Source organism: Zeugodacus cucurbitae, chromosome 5, assembly GCF_028554725.1.
Source record: "Zeugodacus cucurbitae isolate PBARC_wt_2022May chromosome 5, idZeuCucr1.2, whole genome shotgun sequence".
NCBI lineage: Eukaryota > Metazoa > Arthropoda > Insecta > Diptera > Tephritidae > Zeugodacus > Zeugodacus cucurbitae.
This window is the reverse complement of record NC_071670.1, coordinates 71282047-71294431: the sequence shown is the minus strand read 5'-3', so window position 1 is coordinate 71294431 and position 12385 is coordinate 71282047. Positions and strand designations below refer to the sequence as shown.

At 36.9% G+C, this 12385-nt stretch overlaps 2 protein-coding genes and 7 non-coding genes across 13 annotated transcripts in view; 6 read left to right on the top strand and 3 right to left on the bottom strand.

Annotated features, from left to right (window-relative positions):
• LOC105218303 (eye-specific diacylglycerol kinase) overlaps positions 1-12385 on the bottom strand; it is a 195211-nt gene that overhangs the window by 102497 nt on the left and 80329 nt on the right. The window lies entirely within an intron of this gene.
• On the top strand, positions 4916-4987 carry Trnac-gca (transfer RNA cysteine (anticodon GCA)). Its single transcript has one exon. It is a non-coding gene; the product is annotated as a tRNA-Cys (tRNA).
• Positions 5298-5369, top strand: Trnac-gca (transfer RNA cysteine (anticodon GCA)). Its single transcript has one exon. It is a non-coding gene; the product is annotated as a tRNA-Cys (tRNA).
• On the top strand, positions 6751-6822 carry Trnac-gca (transfer RNA cysteine (anticodon GCA)). The gene has a single exon. It is a non-coding gene; the product is annotated as a tRNA-Cys (tRNA).
• Positions 8120-8191, top strand: Trnac-gca (transfer RNA cysteine (anticodon GCA)). The gene has a single exon. It is a non-coding gene; the product is annotated as a tRNA-Cys (tRNA).
• Positions 8384-8455, bottom strand: Trnap-ugg (transfer RNA proline (anticodon UGG)). Its single transcript has one exon. It is a non-coding gene; the product is annotated as a tRNA-Pro (tRNA).
• Positions 8929-9001, bottom strand: Trnaa-agc (transfer RNA alanine (anticodon AGC)). Its single transcript has one exon. It is a non-coding gene; the product is annotated as a tRNA-Ala (tRNA).
• On the top strand, positions 9223-9294 carry Trnac-gca (transfer RNA cysteine (anticodon GCA)). The gene has a single exon. It is a non-coding gene; the product is annotated as a tRNA-Cys (tRNA).
• On the top strand, positions 10097-11134 carry LOC105218301 (farnesol dehydrogenase). The gene is made up of 2 exons (XM_011193805.3): positions 10097-10795; positions 10867-11134. Exons 1-2 carry the CDS (start codon positions 10223-10225, stop codon positions 11041-11043), a joined length of 750 nt encoding a protein of 249 aa, XP_011192107.2. The 5' UTR covers positions 10097-10222; the 3' UTR covers positions 11044-11134.

The window sequence follows — 12385 nt, the reverse complement described above, 5'->3', positions numbered from 1 at the left end:
CAATTTTACTCCGAGTATCCCAACTCAGAATTGGCTTATCATGGCGCTTTATTAATATCGAATATTTATGTGCGTGCATGCACGCCGGGCAAATGCCAGAGGTCCATATAAATTTGCCTTATCATTTAAAGTGTCGGTTCAATTATGTAGGTAATATTTTAAAGAGAAATCACCTGTCGAAAAGCGCTCCCATAAATTGCGCAGCCAAATAATAAATTCAATGGATTTATGGTGTTGTTGTTGTATTTCGCACGAGAAGCGCCGAGCAATTTGCACTGGATACTGGATACGTATACATACCTTAGCACTCTTCATTACTCAATGACGGTTACTTGTAAATTTGTTGGCCATCGCTTTGACAATCGGCAATGTCCTGCAGTGTTGCCACATGTTTATATAAGAGTGTGTGTGTGTGTGAGTGTAAAAATTGCAAGAAATTGGTGCGTTACTTTTGTGCTAAAGCCAAGATGTTGGCGAGTTTTGCGGAAGCTTCTACGCTCGACATTTTTCTTCGCATGGAATTCAATGCAAATTTTATGCTATAATCCAAACACACACACACACACACGCACATAATTGTAGTTGTTAACATACGACACACGTTCGCCGCCACACTTTATAGCTCCTGCGGGTGAAGATACTTGTGAGGGTGTGGGTATTAGTGTCCTGGCAAACGTGCAACACATGAGAAAACAAGAAAGTATTATGTGTGTATGTATGTGTGCCGGCTTAGCAATACGGTCGAGCGCTGGATTCCTTTTTCAGTTTCAGTCAGACAACTTGCTGATCCAGTGCTGCTTCACTCGTTACATACTTAAACATTCTCCTACATGTGGCTACATTTGCATTCCCATATTTATATCCACTCACCCATACACACATACATACATACGTACAACACAACAATGGCGTGTGGGCGATTTATGCGTGTTCATGCCGCTGCTTAACATGCACGTTTCATGTTCATGTCCTCCTCCCCATCACCCACTCGCACTCTCGCCCAGCTCATCTAGTCTGTTGAACTCTGCTTTGGCTCTCTACTTTACTGTGCTTATGTAGATATGTGTTTCTGCTCAGCTCCAGCTTGCCAGCTCCAGTCGCAATCTGCTCTGTTTATGAAATGTACCATTTTTTGTCTGATTTGAATGTAATTTTCTGTGTTACAGTGTACGAGTATAATATATGTGCGTGAGTGTGCGTTAACGGTTCTTTACACACATGCGTACATTTCTTATGAATGCAAGCAGCTCTCGCCTTTATTTCGTTCATATTTCGCGCTTTTTATTTGCGTCCTTTCTTTTATCGTTTGCCCTCGCTCTTGCTGGGGTTGACTTAACCTCTGCAACCCTGTCGGATTGAGTGCTTTTTTCTGATTGTTATTAGCATTTTTTTGCTTCTTTATTTTCATTTTCAATGGCAGTGTATTATCTTTCAATTTCCATAATTTGAATTTGTATTTGCTCGTGTCTCAATTGTCGACTAGCCATGGCAGAAGAAAGGTTTTTTTAAGGTTTTTGGTTAGAATTTTATATTCCTAGCTGCGGTGAGACAATTGAGAATTGCTAATTGTCAGTAAAAAGAAATAAAAATTAAAACAATTTTCAAATAATTTGCCTCTTCTCACAATCATTTTTATCACCCGGTATAAGAACAGAGAGTTTACTTGTCGAAATTGAATAATTATGAAAGTCACTTGCCTTAAATGGTATATGTACATATATTCGCACTTTTTTTCGGCACTTTCAAAATTTAAAAATTTATTTCAAAATAATCAATATTCATGAGCATTTTTAGAGTAACATCCAATTGGATTATTTTCAACTACTAAATGAAAACCTCAAAGGATCGAAAAATATTCCATTGCGCAGTAGAGTGTGGTTAACTGTAAATATATTTTTATTTCACTTTAATTGGATTGCTACAAAAATTCCAATAGCAAAGCACTTAAATCGCAGATATCGCTTACACGCCATTTCGCGTACGCCCCCTGGCCGAAGCGACCGACATTAAGAAACCAAGGAACCTGACGGCTATGCCACTTAACACATCAGTGTATGTTTCCAAGTAAATTGCTTTAAAATTAACCGCAACTGCTGCTATTCATAGCTGCCAATTACAGGTTGACACACTTAAAACAACACCAACACCAAGGTGCTCATATCGCATAACATCCGGCTTCGCAAGTCTTGAGTGTTCACAAACAATAACGACACGCCGCCCCCTTTACTAACACCTCCGCACTCAACGCCTCCATTGAAATTCTTTTAATTAATAGATTGCTGTGCTGAAGACTTTAGTGGCTGAGCGTTTGAAGCGGAAATTGGCGTAGCACGAAGAAATGACACATTCTGACGAAGGCGATGTTGACGACGCTGAAGAACGAGAAGTAAATCGTGTCGAAGCCGAAGGAAATAGCTTGAATTGTTATACACTTTACTTTAAAAAGTTTCTTGTGAATATTTTTCATTTCTGCATCATCTAGCATAACGGTAATTACAGTGAAGCTTTTTCTCCCACTAGCTATCTCTCCCTCTATCACGGGATTCATTTATTTGAGAACGTGTCATGTTGAAGACGTCTGAAGACGTATGCCAAACCGCTATCAAAAACAACAAAAAGTTAGACAAAAAATGTATTTTCCCTCGGGTAATATTTCTCCGTATACACTTTTTAAGTTAATTTACAAATTATGCACATTTGTCTGGCTACTTAGCACCCCCCAAAAACATCCCCCGATCGTCCCATAAAACGAGTCAAGAGTGATGCACATAAATTTCGAATTTCCTGGCTCCTTTCATAAAGTGACACCTTGCTGTGTTCGCCGCCAACAAAACTAATGTGTCTTGGTCGTGTTACGAGCATTTCGACTTGATGGTCGCTTGACTTGTCACTTTTCGGTAAACGATACTGTCTGAGCCGTAAGCCGTACGTGTCGTTAGTTCGCTTCAGCGGACTGCAAGTAACAAATTTTGATGCTTATAAGGATCCATTCGCCTGCGAACTACGTGTTTGGGCCGATGTCTTGGCGTAATTTGCTTACTTTTAGGTTGTTGTGCGGCGCTCATTTGCGGTAATAATCCTGCTTACTGGAGTGGATTTTCACGTTAACTATTAGAAGGCTCAAGATTTGGCTTAGCGTACCGTTATTTAGATTTGTTTCTTTTTCTATTTTTCTTTTTTCTTGCTTGTAAACAAGCAGGTGTAGCTGATTGGTGTGAGAGCAATGAGGATGCCATCTGATGTGGTTGTTGGAAATGTTAGCTAAAGAAACGAACTGCCAGGGGATACATACAGGGTGACTGGCATACATAATTGTTGAAATATTTTGTGCAACCGAAGAACTGTTTTTCTCTGGATTCATATTGATTCTGGCTGACTATCTACTAATCTGTGAGCATTGTGTGAAGACCTGCATAGAAGAGTAGAGGTGTGGTTGAGAGTGACTCCGAGTGTTTTTTTGGATTTCCTACGCTTTATTAGAGCTTTTGTTGTATTGTGCTAGAAATTACGTTTCTTACCCAACCTTCAAAAGACGTTTCGAAACTCTTGACCCCAAAATTCTCTTAGAAAACCACAAGTCCAAAAAAAACACCCTTTACAATATAAATTTATCGATGCGTTCCCAGCAAATGCAATGCTGTCGCTCGCAGTAAAGATTTCCACCAACTGTATGCAATTCGAAATTGTTTTGTTTTTAAGTACGAATATCTTCGGAGAATATTGCGCATTCTCCTAGTTATTCACTTGTCTGTATTTCGGGTCGTCAAATACAGTTTGTGTTGATGCAATTTTATTTTATTTTACTCGGTTATAATCAAATGCACTCAGCGTGGAAGTATGGTGTAGTCAAATTTTATTGCCAACTTGATCCGCACGAAAATTGCAGCATATTCTCTGAGCTCAAGACGCACACGCACACACACACACATACGACTACATAGACAAATTTGAATGCATGCAAATCTTCATGTTGACAGCAGTGACTCTGCAGCAAAACTTCCAGCGGGACTTTGCTGCATTTCCATTTTGACTTTGAATAAGCGAACTTCTTCGTCTATTCGCCACCGAATTGCAACTGCTGCATTTGTGGCTTGCAGCAACAGTAATGCGGCGGCGTTCCTCTGCCTCCTCCTCTTAAAATATGCAAAAATGTGTGGGGCGGCAGCTGTGTGTGCCAAGTTGGATTGTTTCGCAACGCTTGTCAATATTGTTGTAAGCGATACGAAGAAGAAGTTTCTCTTTTAGCCAGAGTGGTGGCTGCGGGAGCGACATAAAAGCCAAGTGTTCCGAAGAAAGAAGAAAGGAAGCTCACGAGTGAGGAAATATTAATAAACAAAGAAGGATTTTTGGAACAGTGAAATACACAAAAGACGCGCGAATTGCCATTCTTCATTTCTCTGTAAATCACAAAAAGTGAAATGAAAATATTGTAGATTTGACTGAAAATGTGCTGGATTTGATTAAAATATATGACTTTCCCAGCAGTCTCGCTGAATTATGGTGGCAATTTGTACGGTTATGTGACAGAAGAAAAGAAAGACATTGCATTTTTTGGCGTCACTCTGCGTAGGTGTCTGTAAGTATGTGCTGAAGATAAATTGAAAGACTTAATTCTTTCTAAAATAAGTGAATTTTTCTTATCACAAACAGTGCTCTTTAGCAGTATGCTTGTGTGTGCTAAAAAAAAAATAGTTCTATAAAGACTGCGCCTAAATTAAAGCGTACATAAATTTCCAATTTAAAAATTCTACTATCTATCAATTACAATTATCTCGATGCAGATAAAGTAGATGCCAATTTCATTGCTTTTTGAAAGACATTTCGAACGGAGTCATGGACAGGAAGTTGATAAAAAGCTTGGCATCAACGGATGCATTATATAACTTTGATTTATTGTGAGTGGGGCTAAATAAGTGGGGATATAGCTCAGTGGTAGAGCATTCGACTGCAGATCGAGAGGTCCCCGGTTCAAACCCGGGTGTCCCCTTAATAATATTTTTTGAAGCTTAAAACGAAACTAAAGTCACGAATTCAATATCGCTATGATACACCCACATATTATTTTGCATATTCAGAAATGAAGAAAGATAAAATAAGACAAAGGTGCTGCGACATTTAATACCAAAACAAGTTGACATCATTGCAATGCCATATAGGGAGTTCAGTGACTTAAGTTGGCCACTAAGCGTGTCATCGCAGCTTCATGCTCTGCAAGTGACAACAATGAGTCATTCTAACCGTTAGAAAAATTTGGAAAGATTTGTTTTTATAATATTGAAGAAGGTTTGAATATGTGTGGGGATATAGCTCAGTGGTAGAGCATTCGACTGCAGATCGAGAGGTCCCCGGTTCAAACCCGGGTGTCCCCTTAATAGATTTTTTGTTTGACTACCCGTAGAAGTACACAATATTTCATTATTATAAAAAAAAACTGAAGAAAATTCTTACATAGAAAGAATAAAAAAACATCAAAATCAGTTTAAGACACATGGAAAGTATTTAAAGTGATAAAAAAAGTTATATGTACATTTAGAATTAAGTAAGGTATTTTTATAATGGTCCTTGTTAAGAAAACTAAGTAGTCCCGCTACACTCATCAAAACAAATTTCCATACATACCAATTCATTTATACCGGATTAGTTTCACACAATGGCTTTTATTTTGTTCATCTAGGCTTATTTCTTCCAAAATACGACATTCAATAATTTGATCTAGCACTTGATCACTTTATGATGAATATTGAGATTCAAATACAGTAGTTTTCCGAAATAACGAACACATTAATTGTCAGGCCTGTTCGTTATATCGAATTTTTCGTTAATTCGAGTACTCACTTAGAGGTATGTTTTTCAATAAAAATGAGTTAAATATCCGTAAATTACAGTTTAATAAATTGTTTTATTAATTATTTGTTAAAAAATGAAATCCAATAAATTCTTCCAAAATGGATCAATTATGACACTTATACTTCTATTTGGTGCTGATCAATAATTTTTAGTTTTTTTATAAAATTCAACAATTTTTCAATTTCCACATTTCTTTTGAATTTTTTCAAGCTTTATTTGTAATTCTGGTTCGATATTATTTGATTTCTTCTCTTTCTTCATATGTCTTCTTCACGTTGTTCGTTAATCCGAATACTTACAAATCCCAGATGTTCGTTATTTACGGTACTCAATGTAACAAATTTGCTTGTTCGTTATAAGCGGTTTTCGTTAAAACGAATATTCGTTATTTCGGAAAACTACTGTAATAGTAAATACAACATCCTTTTATGACTTTACAAATATTAGAGATATTAAATTCAAGTCTATTATTATATGGAAACATAGTTTTTGATAAGAAAAGCTACAAAGGAATGAAAATGTATTACATTGTGTCGATTGTCCATGGGTACTAGCTCCAGATCACGAAATCTGTGGCTATTATCTAGTGAGTACAGTACTTAATCTTGGCTTCTGATAAGATACCAATTAGTTGATTGGAATGAATTGACTTCTGTTTGAAAAGTTTAAACTGTTATGTTAGTAACATAATACACATCTGTTATAATTTTCTTCTAAAGCAACGCATTGCAATGTTAATAATTCCTATCTCACCACACGATGAATAGAGTACAAATACAAATACAACTACAAACGCAAAAGAAAAGACAAAAGTAAAAGCACAACGAACGACCGAGAATAGAACATTCAACTTACACCAGTAGCATATATTGAAATACCATTTTGGCAAGCATATGTAAATATGGGGATATAGCTCAGTGGTAGAGCATTCGACTGCAGATCGAGAGGTCCCCGGTTCAAACCCGGGTGTCCCCTTAATTGACTTTTTGTTTTGTTAAGAACATTTTAAATAAATATGTATTTTGATCTGGTTAATTAGGAAATTAAATTTTTGTACTGTTATTTATAAAAAGTAATGCTCCTTGTTGATAATCAAAAAAAGGTCACAAAAGATAATATTGAAATATGTTTGAATTCGTGTTACTATTATCAGTATTCTCTTGTTATAAATTCAAGTGGAAGAGTGGAATTATTCCGTAAAAGAAAATGGTTGTTGCTCTCACAAATCGTTTTCTGACAATATTTTCGTATTTTAAGTTTCCAATAGTCTCGAAATTTCGGAATTTTTTTCGGTTTTCTATACCTTATTTTAATGTTAGTATTGACTTAATAACTGTAAAAAAGAAAAATTCTTTCTACAAAAATTTTAGGAAAAAGATGATATACACAAGTCCAATATTAGTCCTATCCAGAAGATTAGACCGTAAATACATAGAAAAAGTGTTGAACTTAAAATTTCGACGCTTATTCTTCTTATAATAAGTTCAGTCAATTATTTTCACAAATCAAGTGTTTCCAGCTTAAATTGGAATTTAAATGAAAAGGATCATTTTATAGAACCCCTAGAAAATTTCACGAATTGCCAATGTAGATTTGCTGTTAAATTGCATTTGGATATCTTCTATTGAAGTAAAAGACCAAAGAAATAGCTAACAATGCGTTTTGATAATGTGAGGATAGAATATTTTCCCACATGGAAAATAGAATTCGAATAAATATTTACTGAAAATACCGAATTGTTTTTGAACACTTTTCATTTAAGTTTCTAATCAATAAATAATAATGATTATGTACATTATCTGACAGCTTATTAAGTAAAACTTTTTAGTGGGTGGAACTCACAAAATGTAAGTGTATTTGTATTAAAATTTCATACCAAATTACTAAACAATGAAAACAATAATTATCTCTCATTTTGTTTTTATTTAGTTATTATACCTCAATGCCGAAAAGATATACAATTTATGGATTGATGTTTAAATCATTTATGTATTTAATCTTTGTTGAATATTCTCAGGTATTCAAAGAGATAATAAAATAATAATTTTTGATTTTACTACGCAAATTGCACACTAAAAATAGCCAATGACTTTAGTACGGCAATAAAATAATAAAATTAAGTAAGAATGTAGTCAGATATGTTCCTACATCAACGTTTTTTTTATCAAATTCATGAGAACGCTGTAGCCGTGTGTAGGGTGAAGCGGCATCCCAGTAATCTATCCCCAAATCGAAATTCTTTTGTGCGCATTTTGGCAGGCGAGCCCCAACTGGGGATATAGCTCAGTGGTAGAGCATTCGACTGCAGATCGAGAGGTCCCCGGTTCAAACCCGGGTGTCCCCTTAATAACATTTTTGCTATTTTTTCGTATCTTTTCATTTGTACTAAAATAATTTCTCTTTTGTAGCACTGAGTTTCTATGTATTCACGCTTAGCTGGTATTTGAATAGACTGTCTCTCTTATGCAGATTATTATTAATTTTTTTTTATTAAAACAAGCAATATTCTACAAATAAAAGTATAAAAAATTCGTTAGGGCTCAACCGGGATTTGAACCCGGGACCTCTCGCACCCAAAGCGAGAATCATACCCCTAGACCATTGAGCCGCTTGAAAGAACTTCGCAAATTTCGCTACTTCAGCAGCTCATACGCTCATCACACCATACTTGTAACTCACCACATTCAACTCGGTGAGGTACAAATTTACTCACTTACGTGTTGCCATATTTAAACAAACGTTTTTGAATGCATTAAATAGCCATATAGGCTGTAGATATGAAGGCATACGTACAAATCTTGGATATTTGGAGCCCAGTTGTAGAATCTCAACAAGTTTAGAAATCAATAGATTGATTTTTTTCTGGTATTTCTAATCTCAGAGAAGTTCAAAGAATATTAACCTCGGATCTTGTTTCAGGTATGCCGAGAACTTTTAAATCTAATATGGTACAATCTTCAGGAGTGTGACTAATAATTGCGCAGCGTTATTAAAATTTTTCCTTTATTTGTTTCAAAATCAAAATGCAAAAGATATAATACATATTTGTAAAAAAAATATGATAAAAAGAAAAATTCCAATTGGAGATGCGGGGCATCGATCCCCGTACCTCTCACATGCTAAGCGAGCGCTCTACCATCTGAGCTACATCCCCATATAAATTATATGTGTCAAATGCACAATAATACAACAGTCAAGTAACCGTTGAATTTCTATACGATGTTCTTACATTCTTACGAACAGTTGTAGACACATTTATTTGTCTGTCTATTTTACTTTTTCTTTATACTATGTACGTATATTACTGAAATACTACAAACAACCAAATAAATTTAGTACCGCTTTAGTACTGCTCTAACTCAGCTCTTATTATGTGGGGATATAGCTCAGTGGTAGAGCATTCGACTGCAGATCGAGAGGTCCCCGGTTCAAACCCGGGTGTCCCCTAAATTACTTTTTTGGTCATTTTAATTTTTTACATTTATTCAAAAACATTTAAATGATTATTATTTTTTTATTTTCTTACAAGTGCATATGATCGGATGTTGTATGAATCCAGCAGTAGGAAAAGAACACGTAATGCTAATTGACAAAGATAACGAGCAATTATGATAGAGGAAATAGAATGATACAGCATTAATTCGAAAGCAAAAACAGATACAAAGGTTTAAAATGCTTTCAGTTTTGTATAGATACATATAATATTATTCAGAAATATAGCAAATGGTAATTAGTAATATGTTGATTAAATATTTTGGCTTAGGGCCTCTTCTCAGCCGTTACTTTTGAGATTTGAGAAAGTCAATTGGGGGTTCACACTATATGAAACTGAAAGAGGTATCGGTAGTGAGGTTTAAAATCAGCGCATCCTAGAGGATGACTGCTTTGAATGGACTCTGTGACGGAACGCCATCTGGTATCGCTATGGTACAAAACTGGTCTATGCGTTACTGGTGCGGTACTTAGTGGCCGGCCAGACTAACCTAAAAGGTCAATTACTTTCATTGAGGATAACAACTCCAACAACATTTTTGAATACAAATTTCACTAAGAAGGCACACTGTACACTTAAAAACAGTTTCTGTTGCTCTATACGAGTACCCTTTGGTACAATGAAAATAATCAAATAAAACTTGTAATCAACAACTAGACACATGCTTGCGTTGTGCATTACGAAGCAACACACCGAACTAATCAGCTTATCAGTTGTCGTTTGTGCTCACAAACACTAGAAATACACCATTGCACAGACCAGCCCCTCATTCAGTCTCTGCTACACAGCACGCGCAACTGGTCGTACTCTCTTGGCGCAGCGCTTCCTCGCAAACGTTTTAATTAGATTTAGTGGAAAGCCAAACTTGTGAATTCACCAAATATGAATCGCTGGCAAAATCGTGTAGCCGTCGTTACCGGCGCCAGTTCGGGCATTGGAGCTGCCTGTGCCAAATTGATTGTGGCCGCTGGCATACAAGTGGTGGGACTGGCGCGCCGCGTCCAACGCCTGGAGGAGCTCAAGCAATCGCTGCCCGCCGAGCAGCAACCGCTCTTCCACTACAAACAATGCGACGTTTCGCAAGAGCAGCAGGTGAATAAGGCCTTCGATTGGATCGAACAGCAGCTGGGTGGCACCGACATACTCGTCAGCAATGCGGGCATACTGCGCGACGGCAATCTGGTCGATATGGCCGTTAGCGATATACGCGACGTGGTCAACACCAATTTGATGGGCTCCATTTATTGCCTACAAAATGCGATCAAAAGCATGCGAAAGCGCAACTATCCGGGACACTTGATATTCATCAACAGCACAGCCGGTCTGGCGGGCTACAATCCGGGCAAGGATGATCCCAGCTTGAACGTGTATACGCCGACGAAATTCGCACTGAATGCGGTCAATGAGATTTGCCGACAGGAGTTGATCACATTGAAGACGAAGGTCAAGACGACGGTAAGTTCATACGGCACTCGGATTTAGGTAATTGAAGAGCTTTTGAGTATTTTTTCTCTGATTTTGCACAGAATATTAGCCCCGGCTGGGTGTCTACCGAAATCGTGCCGGACGAGACGAAGGCTCAACTGGGTGATGTTATACTGCAGGCCGACGATATCGCCAATGCGGTCATCTATGCGCTCTCCACACCTCCGCACGCGCAGGTGCAAGAGATTACGTTGCGCGCCGTCGGCGAGTGGTTCTAAGGTGGCATGGGATTCAAATACACTCTAACCCAATAAAATACTTGTATATACAACAACAAAATAAATATATTTTAGCTAATTTTTACACAAATTTCTGGCGCTCGTGTCGTGTTTATTTTGATTTTAAACAAAGTAAATTTGCTTTTGTTGCTCAATTGTTTGTTTGTTGTTGTGTATTCCCCTGTGCTATGGGCTCATACAAAATCTACTTAATTTGAAGCTGTTGCTGCTCGTCGATTGTGTTCGGCTGATGCAGTCATTAAACTGTCATCACCTGATAATCATAAAATTACGTACATTGTTGCTTTTGTAGTTGTTATTGATATTGTTTGTGGGCGATAAGTGCGATCCAATAAACAAATTAATGGCAACAAGCGGTTTATGTGAAATTAATTGGAGGCGCACAGAGCTGGAGAGGCGTGCGAAGAGTGAGGAAGAGAGAGTGAGAGATGTAGCGAGTAAATGGGTGAAAGAGCATGAACTTGGAGGGCGATATAGAAATGGAGCACAGTAGAAAGGCGAGAGGTGTATGCACCGTAGCTGAGTGTAATATGCAGAGTGGGTCGAACTCGCACACAATCGCAACAACAATCACAATCAATACAACAATTCGATTTTGTTGACTTTTCTATCGGCAATAAATGTCAGTTAAGCGATTAAATTATTCACCCAGGCATCTGGTGGCGACTAATTAAAAACAAATAATGGCCGGAGTTTGCAGAATAGCTTAGCAGAATTTTGTTTGCATCGTACATATTATATATATAGACGAAATGTGTGCGAGATTTATAACAGAAAGGAATGAAATAGTTGGTGTAATAAAATCCTCAAAAAAAAGAGAGAAAATAGATTGGTACTCGATTTGTGAAACTCTTCTCGGAGTAAATGATTTTGCTCTCAAAAATATCTAGATACTTGAATATCTTATATCAATAATGAATACGAGGTGCGTTCAAAAAATAACGGGAATTTTTTTTTTTTAATATTTATTTTAATATGAATTCATTCGTCTAATTAATGTTCTCGCCTTCAAAATAGTACCCATTCGATGTTATGCACTTATGCCAGCGCTTCTTCCAATTGTCGAAACACTGCTCAAACTCGATTTCGGGATAGCCTTTGGCTGTTTTAGCGTTTTCTCTTATGCTTTTAAAACGACGACCCTTTAAGGTTCTACTGATTTATCGTACCTCAGGGACAAAACTTGAACAATTAAACATTCAAATCTGTGAAATTTAAAAATAAATTCCCGTTATTTTTTGAACACATCTTGTACATTTCGTTAGATTTGGTTCTATTACAAGTTAAGAACTTGTTGACTCGATAGATGGCGAAGTTTCCA

Excerpts from the sequence above, each read along its gene's own strand:
- LOC105218301 (XM_011193805.3), top strand. The coding sequence starts at position 10,223 with ATGAATCGCTGGCAAAATCGTGTAGCCGTCGTTACCGGCGCCAGTTCG. Across the intron at positions 10,796-10,866 it reads AGACGAAGGTCAAGACGACG|AATATTAGCCCCGGCTGGGT; the intron begins GTAAGTTCATAC and ends GATTTTGCACAG.